Genomic DNA, 14,701 nt, shown 5'->3' on the forward strand with positions numbered 1-14,701 from the left:
GCAATTTAATGCGGAATTAAAGTACTTATCAACAGTAGAAAACACTTATCGATTGTGATCTTTAAATTCAAAAGAAAAACAATGATCAATTGTTTAAATAATAAAAAATAAGCAAAACTCATGAATTTCTGCAGTGTGTGTTTACACTGTTCATAACACACAATGTTCCTACAATATGAAACGTTTTGTGATCGATATCTTGAGTTTTACAATTTCTACGTTTTTGTATTTATTAGTTCATTGCACATGACTGTTTATATTGACCATTTCTGTTTATTGTGTATTTTACTGCTTTATGTGCTTTCAATTGCTCCTTGGGGACAAATAAAGTTTTTTGAATTAAATTGAATTAAAACTATGTCCACTGTGACGAAGACTATGGCTTAATGATCAATAAATTTCACGTACTTGCAAATCATTGAACTTTGCTTTCTGACAGCCGATAATAAAATGATAAGAATACAGATAAAAACAAAGTCAGTCCAGATACTTTAATTGAACTAATTAGCCACAGTAACAAGTTTGTACAAGCAATTTCCACTTCCAAACACATGTTTATGGCATTAAATGTTCAAGCACAAGGAAGCTCTTGATCCAAGAAATTTGGTTTCAAAGGAATCTGATCCCTGCTCCGAACTGGAACCCATCACATATCCTGCAAAGACCAGAGAAAACAGTGGAAATGGTCAGGATTTACCTTGTTTTGTGAACGTCCTGTGCTTCCAGTTAGCTCCCTCTTCCTGGGACCTACCTGTCTCCACTCTGTACTCCCATGGGAATGCAATAGTTCAGCTCCAGTCTGGCAATGTTCCCTAAACGCAGCAAAATGCCCAATCCGTACGACCAACGGATGCATTCTGTCAGCCTCTTCAAATGTGCGTGTGGCCCCTCACCTGAGTGTCAAAAATAAATAAAGACAGAATGTAGTTCAGCTGAACACACGTCCAGACCGGAGACTAAAACTCATCACAGGTCTGTAAGTCTAATCACACTGCTGTTATTTGTTTCCATCCACTCACCATAGTTGAGGTTACACAGGTTTCCGGCATTGAGAAAGAAGTGTGTTCTGAAGAGGTCGCCAAAGCCCCCTCTGCCTGGTCTAAAGGGTACGGGGGTGTAGAGATGCAGCCCCCCAGCCCAGTAACATCCTCCTCCCAGGTAGTCACCTGTCACACCAATGGCACACACACACACACATAAACACACACACACACACACACACACACACACACACACACACACACACACACACCCTTTAAATCCTGAATAAACATTCAGTTTGTGCACCGGTCAGCTGTGTTAACGCCTTACCTTCGCTCTGGGGGCCCAAACTGTACATCCTGAAGCCCCTGATGCTGGTGGGGCCACCGAGATAGAACCTAAGAGGTCGACAAAGACACACTAAACACACAATGCACAACAATCCTGAGGATTCTGTGAAGAAAAAAGATAGCGACAAACTGAGCATGCATGTAGAAAAGTTATTTTGTGTTTGTTTTCTGGACAAAAACAGGATAAAAGAAAAAGTCAAGCGTGACTTGACGTGAGTCTGATTATTGCAATGGAGGCTGGTAATAGGTCGGTTCAGGATTGTTCTGTACCTGTCTGCTACGCTTGTTGGCTTGTCACCGATGGGGAGGAGCAGACCCCCCCACAACGAGGCAGACAGAACCTACAGGAGGAAGTCAAACGCTGTAGTGAAGCTAAAAGGACGGCAGGTTTTCAACATTAAAATCTCTGCCTGCATAAACACCCCCCTGGTTGTTAAAGCTGCTGTACTTTAATATTATTTGCAGCTGGGGGGTAAAAAGTAGAATCTCACTGAGTCCCAGAAGAGAGTTTTGTTCAGCTGGATCTCAAAGTCCTCTTTCAGGAAGCTGGCGTCTCCACCAGTGTAACCAGCAAGTTCCTGCAAAAACATAACATAAAACGTCTGCATGGAGTCCCTGTCCACTCACAGTCCAGGTAGTCCTCAGTTTACAAACATTCAGAGATACAAACACATGTGCTCCACCATATCTGACTATTGCCCAGCAGTTCTGCCAGCACCCCTGTGGGGGCAGAACTGCTGCGTTCACACAGTTCCAACACTCGTCTCTCGCTCTCGTTGTTGTTTGTTGTTGTCTCTGTTGGCATCTCAGAGCGTCATGCTTCCTATCATGGATACCTTACTGTTTATCATGGATGATAAAGTGAAGGCTAGTGAAGGTAGTGGTAGTGGTGAACATCTCTCTGATGACAACTGACTATTTGTGGAAGACACATGTTAAGTCAAGTTATTTGACGTAAACTTGAATTTGATTTTCCGTGTATTTTTATTTGAAAACCAACGTATAAACGAGAACGACTGAACTCTAAACGACCTGTACTTGTATTTTATTTTATTCTGTGTTTTTTTTAATGCCCTGTAATTACTTCTGGTCAGTATTTGGGGAATAGAACCTCAGTATTTAGATTATTAATGACAATTAAATGACCTCAAATGGAGATTATAGATTGAAATTTAATAAATAACGTTTTATGAACAATTCAATTTATGAAGAACCTCCAGGAACCAATCATGTTGGTATATTGAGGACTACCTGTGTTACCATGCAGTATTAAGATGAAAACCCCCCCCGATAACAACAAACCTGATGGATCTTCAGCAAACCACCTTTCCTGGGAAGGATGGAGGAGTTCCTGGTGTCGATAACCATAGCGTGCTGCAAAACAAAACCACACCAACGACCGAGAAACAGAAATTATTTAAAAAAACCCAAAATGAAACAACTGCGTGTATTTCAAATGCCAAATTAAAATAAATAAGAGAACAATACCGAAAGTGAGGATTTGAGTGAATGACCGCTCTCCTCACGGATGGCAAACGAGGCTGTGCGAGAAAGACAGCCGAGCTCTCGCCACACGCCCTCCCACTTCAGTGTGTGGTTGGTCATGAACAACGGGAACTGAAAAAGTTGGAAAAGACAAAAAATAAGACAGCTCAGAATTCACGTCTTCTGTTGGAACAGGTGTGACGCTTAATGGTCACAAACACACTTAGATTTCCTGTGTGACACTTCATCTGTCACGTCAAAATACAATCTAACCCGACTGATGTAAAGGAATTGAAGAAGAATTTTTAGCTGCAAATAGACAAAAGTTAGAAAAATATTCACGCTGAGTTCAGCAGAGATTCCTCGATCCGTCTCCCTCAGGGAACTCCACGGAAACTGACCCGTGACTTTGTACACGTTAAGAGAGATGCTGGAAAGCAAAAAAAGAAAAGAAGAAGTTCAATAATGCGTGAAAAATCCTCAAGTATCAGGAAAGCCATTTGATCCGACCTATGAAGCTCACTTGCGTTCAAATTGTCCCGGTTGGGGTTTGAAGAATGAAATGCCGTAGGATGTTTCTTTGGTGCCGTAGGAGAACTGACCGGACAGCTGCTCTGCCCGTCCAAACAAGTTGGGGAACTTCAGACCCAGTACCTACCGTTAAAACAAAGCAGGCAGGGTGATAAATATCTGTGTGTAATGAGGGTCGACATCGTCTGCACAATGAAAACACGAGCTCACCATGCTCCCTTCGTTGTTTCCAACCATGGTGTGGTAGCTGCCCGTCATCCGCCTCAACTCGGTGACTTCAAACGTCACATCGAGGCCATTAGGAAGAGCGTCCACACCTACAGAGACAGTGAAGCGAAGTGTGTGACTCAACACAGGCACGCCCTCTATCGGCCACGTATTTATCTGGAGGGCGATCATGAAGTCATAACTACCCCTCGACGTGTCGATAACGACTTCAACTTTTCTGAAGATACCCAGACGCAGCAGCTTCTGTCGGGCTTCGTGCGACTTCCGCATCACCTGCTCGACAAAGAGTCAAAGTAAATGACAAGGGTGACCCGGATGAGTGCTAATTAGCATAGCTGCATTAAAATCAACCCACATCGATCAGGTTCTTGGACCGGAAAACTTCAACGATCTCATGAGTCAGCAGGTCCTCCTTTGTCCGGCCCAGCCCGTCGATGTGAACCCGCTGGACGACAACCTGACCCGGGGGGGGGGGGCAGACAGCGTTATTACACCACAATGTCTGTGTGGTTTTTATCGTCACGTTAAGTCGTGGTGTGAGCATAGATCAGTGGTATCAAACTCATATTCACTAAGGGCCACATCCATGCCTGTCCTCAAAGAGCCTGATGTAACTAATGTGACTAAATGTAACTCAGTGTAACATAAATGTAACTACTCCTTAATGTTAAACAAAAATGTTTGTTTATTTCTCTTTGTTTCACATAAATCCTTTTAATTTGTCAGGTTATTAAACCCACAGAACTCCATCAATCAAGGATCAAACTATCAATCAATAAAGAAAAATAACATCAGGACATTAAGTTAGGACATTAACTTTGTTCAAAATGTTTTTGTCAATATTATAGGCCTTAATTACTGCATTGTGGGAAATGTAGTTTGGTCAAAGCACACTTTTGACCTATTTATTTTTAGACACTCTGACCTTTTATTCTCTCGCAGGCTACATAAAATGATGTGGAGGGCCACGTTTGGCCCCCGTACCTTGAGTTTGACACATGTGACGTAAAGGAAGGCGACCATCACTCACTACTGAAGTAGAACGCAGGTCCAGAAATCAAGAATCAATAACAGATCAAATCTTACATCCTTGTTTTCCAGGACGTCTTTCTTCACCGCCGGGTCGGCCTCTGGGGCGTCGATGTCGTCGGCCTGGACCCCCAGCTCCGGCCCGTACATGGGCAGAGGGTCCAGGCTCTGCAACACACAGGTCAACAAGGTGTGTTACATCAAAACAGGAAGTTCCATTCATTATAAAAAAGGGGCGTGGTCATGAACTTGAATATTTAAATACAGGGAAGTCCATGATGACATCACGGTCACGTCTCGGACGTGTTTGGACACAGGATTTATTTCACTAATAATATTAGTGATTATCTAGATGGTTTTCAACCAGGACACGGAGGATGACAGGGACGCGTCTGTCAGTAAAACCAACACACCTCCGACGTCCTGCCTACGTCACTTAATGAGGCTATAAAGACACGCGCACGTCCGTCCGGTGAGCGCGCGGGCCCGTTTAGCTTAGCCTCTAAACACACAGAGGTCAAATGTCAACGGACGCGTCCACGGACTGCTCCTCACCCTGGCGTGGACGGTGCCCATGTTGAGCTCCGTGGGGCGGTGTCCCGGAAAATGTTTGAGAAGCTGTGGAAAATCTTTTCTTAACCTAATATAAAGCGAGGAAAGACGAAGAAGAGCTGCGCGAGGAGGCGGCCATAGTACTTCCTGAACCACGCCCCTTTCCGGTGCGCATTCAAAACATCAACGCTGCAAAAAAATGACAACAGACACCGACAAACTACTCTAAAAATATTGTAATAATAAAATTAATATAAAAATATAAAAATTATATATAATAAAAATACAAAAATAGTATTATAAAAATTTATATAACAAGAATAATATAAAAAATAATAATATAGAAAGTGTATATATTTTAAAACAATATTTAATTCTAATAAAATTAAAAGCATTTTTCTTTTTTATATTGACACAGATCATTAACACCGGGGATCAAAACACTTTTTAAAATGTATTTTTATAATTAACGTCACAAATTTCATATATGGGTTAAATCTTAAAAACGGCAACTACTGTATTACTTAAAATTCCTGATTAATTGCATTTGCAGTGGCAGTCCATGATTTAAGATGAAATGTGCTGGAGGTTTTATATTTCAGCATCATCCTTCTTTAATGTTGAATATTGAAACATGGTTGGATTCAAAGTATTTATGATGTCAACAATAGCTGATTTATACTTTCAGTCCGAATGACAAAATTACATTGTGTACACACAAAAAATACAAATTTGACGAATACAGGTCCAATGAAAGCATACATCAATTTTTAAAAAAAAGAACACATCAGTTGGGAGGAAGTAAACTTCTACGTTCAAGCTCGTTTATATGTTTCTGAGCATCTCTGCAGGGCTTGATTCCTGTAACAGCAAACAGAGACAAAAATTACCTTATCTTAAAAATGTGAGTTTTATTGGTGTTGCGCTGTTTGAATTTACAGACTGTCCTCACCCTTCCATTATGAAGGTCTCGTATGATATTCTGTCTTCATTTACACCATCAGGACATTCATTAATGTCTTTGACTCCCAGTGTGGTCAAAGCTGTGGGGGACAGAAGTTTATATGAGCACTTATTTCAGTCCTTAGTGTCACTCTATGTTTTTGTAGTTTATTAGGTTATCTGCTGTGCCTCAGATATCCACCATGTCCTACTTACCGTGCTTGTATTGATCGAATGTGATATATTTTTTATTTGCAGGGTCAAGCATCCCAAAGACTGCGTCCAGGTTGGTCCTGCTGAACAGATTTGGTCCTTTCACACCACCCTGCTGAGAAATCTTCAGCTGTTCCAGCTGCTCAATGAGGAACTCTGTGGGGTTCTCTGGAAGAAAAGAAAAAATGTGTACGGTAAATAAGAGTAATCTACAGCCAATAAGCCGCACATGTTGTGTATCTGGTCATAAACAGCTACTACTGTATATAGATACTAGTGTCCGGATTGCCTTCCTTTGTCAATGCAGAATCAAAAACTGTGATAATCGAGTCAGATATGCAAATTTAAAGTGTTGTTTCCTAAATGCGAGACGTGAAGATGCTGAAACCGTATGTGAGGGAGCTCGAACCGGGTCGGTGGAAGAAGAGCAGGCCGCTCAGGTTGTCCAGCAGCTCCACGACTTTGTGTTTCTTCAGATAAACGTCCGCATCGTTTTCTCCCGGAGTCGCCATCAAGAAAGAATTTCCTTGTAATCTCCCTATAATTAATAAAGTTGGTTCATTCTATGATCTTCAGTCTTTCATCTCTCCCTCTTCGCGACGCGTTACCATAGCGACGTCCTCACGTTCACGACGGTCCGAGCAACACCCAAAGCGCGCGCCACTGTGCACGTTGATGCTGACGTCACACTTAAAACTACGCGCACTGGTCACGGTCAAATTCACTCTTTATCGAACAATTTCTATTCCTGCTGCTACAATCAATTTAATTATTTATCTTATTTTTAATATGACGGTAATTTTTATGTGAAATGTAAACAAAATTTATTTTTTTTAATTAAAAAAATTAAATTAAAACAAAATAATCACTAATTTTTTCTGGAATCTAATGCGATTTCTGGATAATGTTTTCTTGCTTGGATGACAAAGAACTGAAAATGAATTCCACAGCAATTATCCACAGCGAAGCATTTTATTCAAGCAAACAGTCAACAGGAGCCCTCCATATGTCCACATCCCAGATCATCTTTTACTCCCGATCATGTGAGTGATTTTTTCTCTCCAACACACACAGAAGAGATTTCATCAGTCAACATTTTGTCCATGCTGAAGTTTCTGCATTGCAGCAACAGCCTCTTGTCTGACTTTGTAGCCCTGCAGCTCCGTCTGAAGCTCCCCGGGCTTCGGTGGGACTTCTGGTATACTCTGAAAAAACAAAAAGAAAGCTCCGTCAAACAAACACTGATGCTTGAGCAGTATTTATTTCAATCCCATTCGCAACTGTTGATAAGATGACACCTGCATGAACATTTTAACTCCAGTGTTATCATGAACTTATCCTGGAAAGGATAAGATTCTTTTTCAAACCTGAAAAACAAGAATAATGGTTACAAGCCGTCCCTCACCAGGTCAGGCAGGTAGTACTGGTGGACGACATGAGCTCCTGCAAACATGGCCAGAATGCTGGCTGCAAACATCCTGATGTACCGGGGCCACAACACACCGGCTGGCATCTTCACACGTCTCCAGACGGGTGAGAGCTGGAAGAGAGGAATCATAACTACAGGTCCTTCTCAAAAAATTAGCATACTGTGATAAAGTTCATTATTTTCTGTAATATACTGATAAACATTAGACTTTCATATATTTCAGATTCATTACACACAACTGAAGTAGTTCAAGCCTTTTATTGTTTTAATATTGATGATTTTGGCAAAAAAGTAAAAAACCAAAAATCCCTGTCTCAAAAAATTAGCATATTTCATCCGACGAATAAAAAAAAAAGTGTTTTTAATACAAAAAAAGTCAACCTTCAAATAACTAATTTGAGTTGGCACTGTGAGCAGGTGCCAGGTCGTGCTGAAACATGAAATCTTCATTGTCATAAAGCTTTTCAGCAGATGGAAGCATGAAGTGCTCCAAAATCTCCTGATAGCTAGCTGCATTGGCCCTGCCCTTGATAAAACACACTGGACCAACACCAGCAGCTGACATGCCCCCCCCCCCCCCCAGACCATCACTGACTGTGGGTACTTGACACTGGACTTCAGGCATTTTGGCATTTCCTTCTCCCCAGTCTTCCTCCAGACTCTGGCACCTTGATTTCTGAATGACCTGCAAAATGTGCTTTGGACTTTGGAAGAAGACGACTTTGGACACTGAGCAACAGTCCAGTGCTGCGTCTCTGTAGCCCAGGTCAGGAGCTTCTGCCGTTGTTTCTGGTTCCAAAGTGGCTTGACCTGGGTAACGCAGCACCTGTAGCCCATTTCCTGCACACGCCTGTGCACGGTGGCTGTGGATGTTTCTGCTCCAGACTCAGTCCACTGCCTCCGCCGGTCCCCCAAGATCTGGAATCAGCACTTCTGCACAATCTTTCTCAGGGTCCGGTCACCTCTTCTGGTTGTGCAGCGTTTTCTGCCACACTTGTTCCTTCCCACAGACTTCCCACTGAGGTGCCTCGATACAGAACTCTGGGAACAGCCTGTTCACTCAGACATCTCTTCGTGTCTTACCCTCTGGCTTGAGGGTCAGTGATGACCTTCTGGACAGCAGTCAGGTCAGCAGTCTGACCCATGATTGCGGTTTTGTGTAAAGAACCAGCCTGGGAACCACAGGAATCTTAAGCAGGTGTTTAGAACTAATTTGTTGATTCAGATGATGATCCGGTTAATAGCTCGTTTAGAGTACCTTTTCATGATATGCTAATTTTTTGAGATAGGAATTTTGGGTTAAAAACTCCTGGTTCAAAGCTCTGATGACCGGTACAGGAACTAAAGCGGATGTCATAGAGGCTGTGCTGTACCTGAAACCTTTGCTAGCACTTGTGCCAAAATTAGAAGCCACAACTTTTTCAGGGAAAGAAAATATGATATAATACTCCTTAGGGACCGTACGCCATCTTACCTTATTTAATTCATCACCATTTAAATGATAAGGTGCAGCATGATAGTGATTTTCACAAGTTTAACCCTCCTGCCGGTGTCATTGGAAAACACTGAAGCAGGTCACGCTGTTTCGCTAACACGGAGATGTTTTAGAAGAGTAAGAGCTCTCACTCTGATTCTATTTAAGGAGACCATGAATATTTCGTTTCCTAGCCCGTGTTCCGTATCCCAACGTTTTCGTGACTCTACTTTTGTGGATCCACGTGTCTATTTCTCAGGTGGAAAAACATCGTAGTGATATTTTTCTTTTTTTCAAATTTTGAACATATAGTGATCATATAGACAGAATTCTCACTTTATAGTTAATGCCGACTATGAAATCAGAAATCTGACCATGAAAATAAAAAAAGAAAAACTTTCAAATGACCCAAGTTTTTTCTGTAATAAAGTACCAACCCCCCATTACTAATTCTCTACTTTCTCTGCCCGTGAATGAAAATATCATTTCAAACCATTTGAAATTTGAACGAGTCTTAATTTGACGGCAGAGTGGCGATTCTAATAAACATACGATCTTTGGTAGATGAAGTCTTCTTCGGTGGTTATAGCTTTCTGTTGTTGCTGTCAAATACAAAAATATGTTGCCATCTAGTGGTGACATATTTCCCTTCCATGAGCTCAAAAATCATCGTGCAATGACCTTTTAATTTATTTTATTTGAATTATTATTTGTTTTATAATTTAAGTATTGATTCCGGATCGGTATTTGTTACAGTACGGTTGTATAACGTGGCGTTGGCTCATATTTCACCCTCGGTCGTGCAGTTAGTCTCCACACCAGCAGGTGGCGGTAATGGGTTTCAACCCGGAGTAGAGCGTCATCTTTGGGTTTTAACTGGTCTTTGTTTTGGAGTGATTCCCAGCCCCCTGTCTCCCTAATTTGAAAACCAAAGAACAAAATGTATGACAGGTATGTTAGTTCACTTCTACACCTTTATATTTAATCTAGGTGTCTGTTGCGGGTCGAAGGCAGCAGTTTAATAAAACTAATGTTAGCTTCCTGTTAGCCGAATCTTCCCTTTGCCGCAGCTTCACTTCTCCATCGTAGGAACGGTGAACCCAATGTTCCCTGAGCCTAACTCAGTTCACATCGCCATTGTTTGTCAATGGGTCTGAAGCATCGTTAATATTAATCTGTTCAACTAAGTCAACAGTTAAGATGGAAGAAAACCAGTACACGTCACTGACGGTTCCTACGGATTATTTTCAGCAGTGGTGAGTTGGTGCTGCAGGTGCTGCCAAACATCTCATGTTTTACTCTTGTCTTCATTTTCATGCATGAGATGGAAATAAATAAGAGCATTTGGCACACGACCTCATACAGTGTATGCACACTTTAAACCGAGACTTTAGCATGTAATAGTTTAGTTATTCAGGCTCTGACAGCTGGAGTCTAGAGATTGAAGCTTACAATGCACACTGTCTTCAACAAGACATGAATCAGATGATATTAACTTCAACATTTCACATCTAAATTGTAATATTTCTATTTTTATTCTGGCTTGGCTCATTTTTTGTCTTGAAAGGAATTGGCAGCAGCACCCAAAATGTAATAAAACTCTTCTGTGGCACAAGAAATACCCCAACACATAATCTCATCAAAAATCGGCAAATACCTTTTCGACATATCTTGCGGGCAGACAAACATGGGTGATCACATGACTTCCTCCAAGTCTCGCTGATGAAATGCCAAGAAGTTTGTCTCATGTTTGAATTGGATTTTCCCTTCATGTGGTGATGTTTTGCAATCATTTGTAAATCTTCATCCCATAATGTCGTGGATGTGGGAGGAGTGTGTGAAGTTAATGCTCAAAGGTGACGGGGGAAAAAATGCCAGCACACATTTCTCACTCACGTAGAGACGATGAACAGGTGTTTATCCGTGCATGCGTGTTCTTACGTGTTGTGTCATCTACTGCAAGTTTACCTCACCCTCTCCTTCACCTCGTCGACACGCCGGGTGTTACCTGTCTCCTCTCGCTGTGTCTGGATCCTGTTTGCTCCTCCTGCATCTTCCTTCCCCTTTGACCCCCGTCTTCGTCTATTCTCCTGCCACGCCCTGTCTCTCCTCTCTCTCCAGGTACCAGTCCAGCCAGCAGCATCCGGAGGCGCAGTATGTGATGCCGTATCACAACATGGGCTACAACACGGAGAGCCCCAGAGACGAGCTGGTCATGGCCGACCTGTCTGTTCATCGGGAGCCGCCTCTCTATCAGGAACCTTTTTATCAGAACGATCCTCTGGTCCCCATCCCATACCAGGAGCCGACCCACCAACACAACTTCAGGGACCTGCAGCATCCTGAAGGCTTGCACCACCCTCAGCATCAACAGCAGCAGGAGACGTCTGTCCAGCAGCAACCTCCACCCGCTGCTCCACTGAAAGGCATGCAACGGATTGTTAATCTAGATTATTAATCTGTACTTTTATCAAAATGTTATTTTGTCTTTTTATCTATCCGATAAAAAGGCAAAATAACATTTAGATAAACTCAGTGTTTATGCTGTTTCTGTCCAGAATATTCCACCACCTGGGTCTTTTCTTTCTTTACCCGACACTGTCTTACTTCAAATCTGTCTTCCTCTCCGTCTAGTCGTGACGCCGGTGAAGAAGAAGAGAGGCCGTCCTCCGAAGCAGCAGTCAGAAGAGGGCAAGATGAAGGAGGAAGACGATGAGATGGAGGCAGCCAAAAAAGCCAAGAGGGCTCTCAACCGCTTCAATGGCATGTCAGTTGCTGAAGTTATGGCCAAAACCCTGCCAGATGTTATTACCTACAATCTTGACATTTTAATCGTGAGTTATTAACCGAGAATCTATGAAGGATTTCTGTGTTTCTCCATTTGAATCAGTATTGTAAGTAATCATTATTAAATTTATACGCAGTTGATCTGTGGTGCAAAGGCCGTGATTTCTTCTCTGTTGCCTTGGTAACGATTTCACTCCTCTCTTCAGATCGGAATCAACCCGGGGCTATTGTCAGCCTTCAGAGGACACCATTACCCAAACCCAGGAAACCATTTCTGTACGTCCAGTTCATTTTTGTCGTTACCTACAGTAAACGCTCCTCACATTTCACATGACCCGAACCCCGAACCCCTAACTCTAACCTTAATCCAATCCATTTGGCCCGTCTTTACCAACACTTACTCAGATTTGTTCAAACCTGGATAAATAAAGGTCAAATAAATTTTTTAAATTTTATTTAAAAACTCTACTTTTCAAAGATAAGAAGAGTTGTTCCTGCAGTTCTTTGTGGTGTTTCCACATCTAAATTGATTTTCCTTTGTGTTTTAAACGTCATTTTTGTGATGTTGGTGTGTTTGATGCTGGAGTGACCCTCTGCTCTCTCCCCTCCAGTATCAACACTGACAATGCCAACTCTTCTTTTTTTACCCAGGGAAATGTCTATTTCTTTCGGGTCTAACTGACAAGCAACTCAACTACATGCATGACCAGAGCCTGCCGGAGGATTACAGTATCGGCTTCACCAACATGGTGGAACGGACCACGCCCGGCAGCAAGGACCTCTCCAGGTGAATCACGAGAGCATTTTCATTCTTCAATTAGAGTTTATTCAACTGTAAACTGGAACTGAATTGTAATTTGTGTGTGTTTTTGTCCCAGTAAGGAGATTCGTGAAGGAGGTCGACAGTTACTTGACAAGCTGCAGAAATACAAGCCTTTAATAGCAGCGTTTAATGGAAAAGGTCAGATTTTATTGCGTTTTCTTGATTTCGCGTATCACAATGGCTGATTTGCGAAGCCCCAGGATGAGTTTAACAGCAGACGTGGTATCTTCCAGGTATTTATGAAATCTTCTGCAAGGAAACCTTCGGTGTGAAGGCAAAGAATCTTGAGTTTGGTTTGCAGCCCTACAAAATCCCCCAAACTGAAACGGTATGTTGACTGAATGCATTACTGATGGCACACATTCGGTCATACATACAACGATGATCATGGTGTAATTATTTCACACAGGTGTGCTACCTGATGCCTTCATCAAGCCCACGCTGTGCTCAGTTTCCCCGCGCACAAGATAAGGTACATTTCTACATCAAACTGAAGGAACTGCGTGACCAGATGAAAGGTCTGGTGTCAAGACACGAGGTGCAAGAAACAAACTACACGTTTGACCTGCAGCTGGCTAAAGGTAAGCACTTCAAGCTGCATTTGGATTTGGAATCGAGGTATATGTTTTGCATTTTCACACACATTTATGCCCCCGATGAAGATCTTGACTCCTTGATTTTGCCTTTAAATCTTCAGAAGATGCCAAGAAAATGGCGATCAAAGAAGAGCAGGTGGATCCAGAGTACGAACGCTGCATCGGGCAAGAGGACGGGACACGAAGCAGCATCTCGTCCAACTAAAAGAGATGGAAGAGAGGTCCGAAGAGGCCCGTCTGTGGAAGCACACAGGTAGCTGCCAAGAAGCTGTGATGAAGTTTAGATTGAATGATTTCATTTCTAGACGAGCCAATCAGAAGTTTTAGCAAGTAACTCTGAGTGTAAACACCACTTGTAACATTATCATTGTAAGTTTTCACAATTTGCTGTGTGACATTAAGCACACAATGTTGCTGCAGAAGTGGATAGACAGATTCTATCATCACACACTCCATATCTACTATGGTGTCTTGCAGAAATGAACCCTGTAGCACAGTCGACCTACAGAGACCGGATGTCAGCTGCACTCGTGACAGGATTGAAAAAACAACACCTGGCACCACAGAAGAAGAGCTGCAGCGATTCCTGTGGCGCCTCACCTTGATGCACAAGCGAGAAAATGCCCACAGCGGTTCTATTTTCTCACTCACAATCAGAATGTGTGCTCCTGGTGTTATTTTTTATCACTATTTATTGCATTTTGTATGATATGTGTGTCTAGTGAGTTATTTTTTACATTTTTAAAAGAATGACATTTCATGTTTTACCAACTGTATAAATAGATAATTGTAGTCTGGAATTTCTAATCAGTAAACAAAGTTCAGAAATCTCCTCTTAAGATGGCTCGTGTATCGTCTGTAAATCATTACCTGCAGTCAGGACAAAAACAAACCATCAGAAAACAAGACTGATGTTTTTCCTGAAGCAGAAATGAAAGGGATAGAAACGGAAGTGGAGTAAATGCATATTTGAAAATCAAACCTGGGCCTTTATAAATATCTTAATCTCATTGTAAAATAAGAACTCACTTTTTAATACTATTTTCCTACTGATGGCGTCAGGATGTTGATAATATGCACAACCTTCTGTTAATACAATAAGTGTGTTAAACAAAGAAGATATTCAGTATAATAATAGTCAGTATAATGATCCCTTTGAAACCTTATAATTTGAAGCGCTGCACCCTGTTTTTCTTTATATGTAATTCTGAAGGAGGTAGTGAGAAAAACAAGAGGGAACATTACTAAAGTAATAAATGACAATATACTACTACTACTACT

At 41.8% G+C, this 14,701-nt stretch overlaps 4 protein-coding genes across 7 annotated transcripts; 1 reads left to right on the forward strand and 3 right to left on the reverse strand.

Moving 5' to 3' along the window:
* Nucleotides 1-476: 476 nt before the first annotated feature.
* Nucleotides 477-5,309, reverse strand: samm50 (SAMM50 sorting and assembly machinery component). The gene is made up of 15 exons (XM_068312922.1): nt 5,160-5,309; nt 4,662-4,772; nt 3,931-4,032; nt 3,761-3,848; nt 3,558-3,664; nt 3,340-3,470; nt 3,159-3,246; nt 2,820-2,948; nt 2,634-2,705; nt 1,823-1,909; nt 1,602-1,672; nt 1,312-1,379; nt 1,020-1,166; nt 752-893; nt 477-655 (listed from the first exon to the last, which is right to left on the reverse strand). The coding sequence occupies exons 1-15, from the start codon at nt 5,178-5,180 to the stop codon at nt 610-612; spliced, it is 1,410 nt and encodes a 469-aa protein (XP_068169023.1). The 5' UTR covers nt 5,181-5,309; the 3' UTR covers nt 477-609.
* Nucleotides 5,310-5,892: 583 nt separating this feature from the next.
* efcab10 (EF-hand calcium binding domain 10) lies at nt 5,893-6,886 on the reverse strand. The gene is made up of 4 exons (XM_068312923.1): nt 6,721-6,886; nt 6,315-6,479; nt 6,109-6,199; nt 5,893-6,017 (listed from the first exon to the last, which is right to left on the reverse strand). The coding sequence occupies exons 1-4, from the start codon at nt 6,821-6,823 to the stop codon at nt 5,972-5,974; spliced, it is 405 nt and encodes a 134-aa protein (XP_068169024.1). The 5' UTR covers nt 6,824-6,886; the 3' UTR covers nt 5,893-5,971.
* A 378-nt stretch (nt 6,887-7,264) lies between these two features.
* Nucleotides 7,265-9,344, reverse strand: uqcc6 (ubiquinol-cytochrome c reductase complex assembly factor 6). Its single transcript, XM_068313755.1, has 3 exons — nt 9,215-9,344; nt 7,717-7,851; nt 7,265-7,516 (listed from the first exon to the last, which is right to left on the reverse strand). Exons 2-3 carry the CDS (start codon nt 7,822-7,824, stop codon nt 7,397-7,399), a joined length of 228 nt encoding a protein of 75 aa, XP_068169856.1. The 5' UTR covers nt 7,825-7,851; nt 9,215-9,344; the 3' UTR covers nt 7,265-7,396.
* Nucleotides 9,345-10,052: 708 nt separating this feature from the next.
* Nucleotides 10,053-13,673, forward strand: tdg.2 (thymine DNA glycosylase, tandem duplicate 2). 4 transcript variants are annotated; one of them, XM_068313056.1, is made up of 10 exons: nt 10,109-10,165; nt 10,403-10,470; nt 11,336-11,640; nt 11,849-12,048; nt 12,208-12,277; nt 12,653-12,788; nt 12,880-12,962; nt 13,058-13,152; nt 13,234-13,405; nt 13,522-13,673. In XM_068313056.1, exons 2-10 carry the CDS (start codon nt 10,415-10,417, stop codon nt 13,623-13,625), a joined length of 1,221 nt encoding a protein of 406 aa, XP_068169157.1. In that variant the 5' UTR covers nt 10,109-10,165; nt 10,403-10,414; the 3' UTR covers nt 13,626-13,673. The 4 variants fall into 4 exon arrangements, with proteins under 4 accessions (XP_068169158.1, XP_068169157.1, XP_068169156.1 ...); XM_068313057.1 differs by lacking the exon at nt 10,403-10,470 and having other exon boundaries at nt 10,053-10,165; XM_068313055.1 differs by lacking the exon at nt 10,109-10,165 and having other exon boundaries at nt 10,181-10,470.
* The last annotated feature ends 1,028 nt before the right edge of the window (nt 13,674-14,701 follow it).

This window comes from Antennarius striatus, chromosome 4, assembly GCF_040054535.1.
Source record: "Antennarius striatus isolate MH-2024 chromosome 4, ASM4005453v1, whole genome shotgun sequence".
In the NCBI taxonomy this organism is placed as follows: Eukaryota; Metazoa; Chordata; class Actinopteri; order Lophiiformes; family Antennariidae; genus Antennarius; species Antennarius striatus.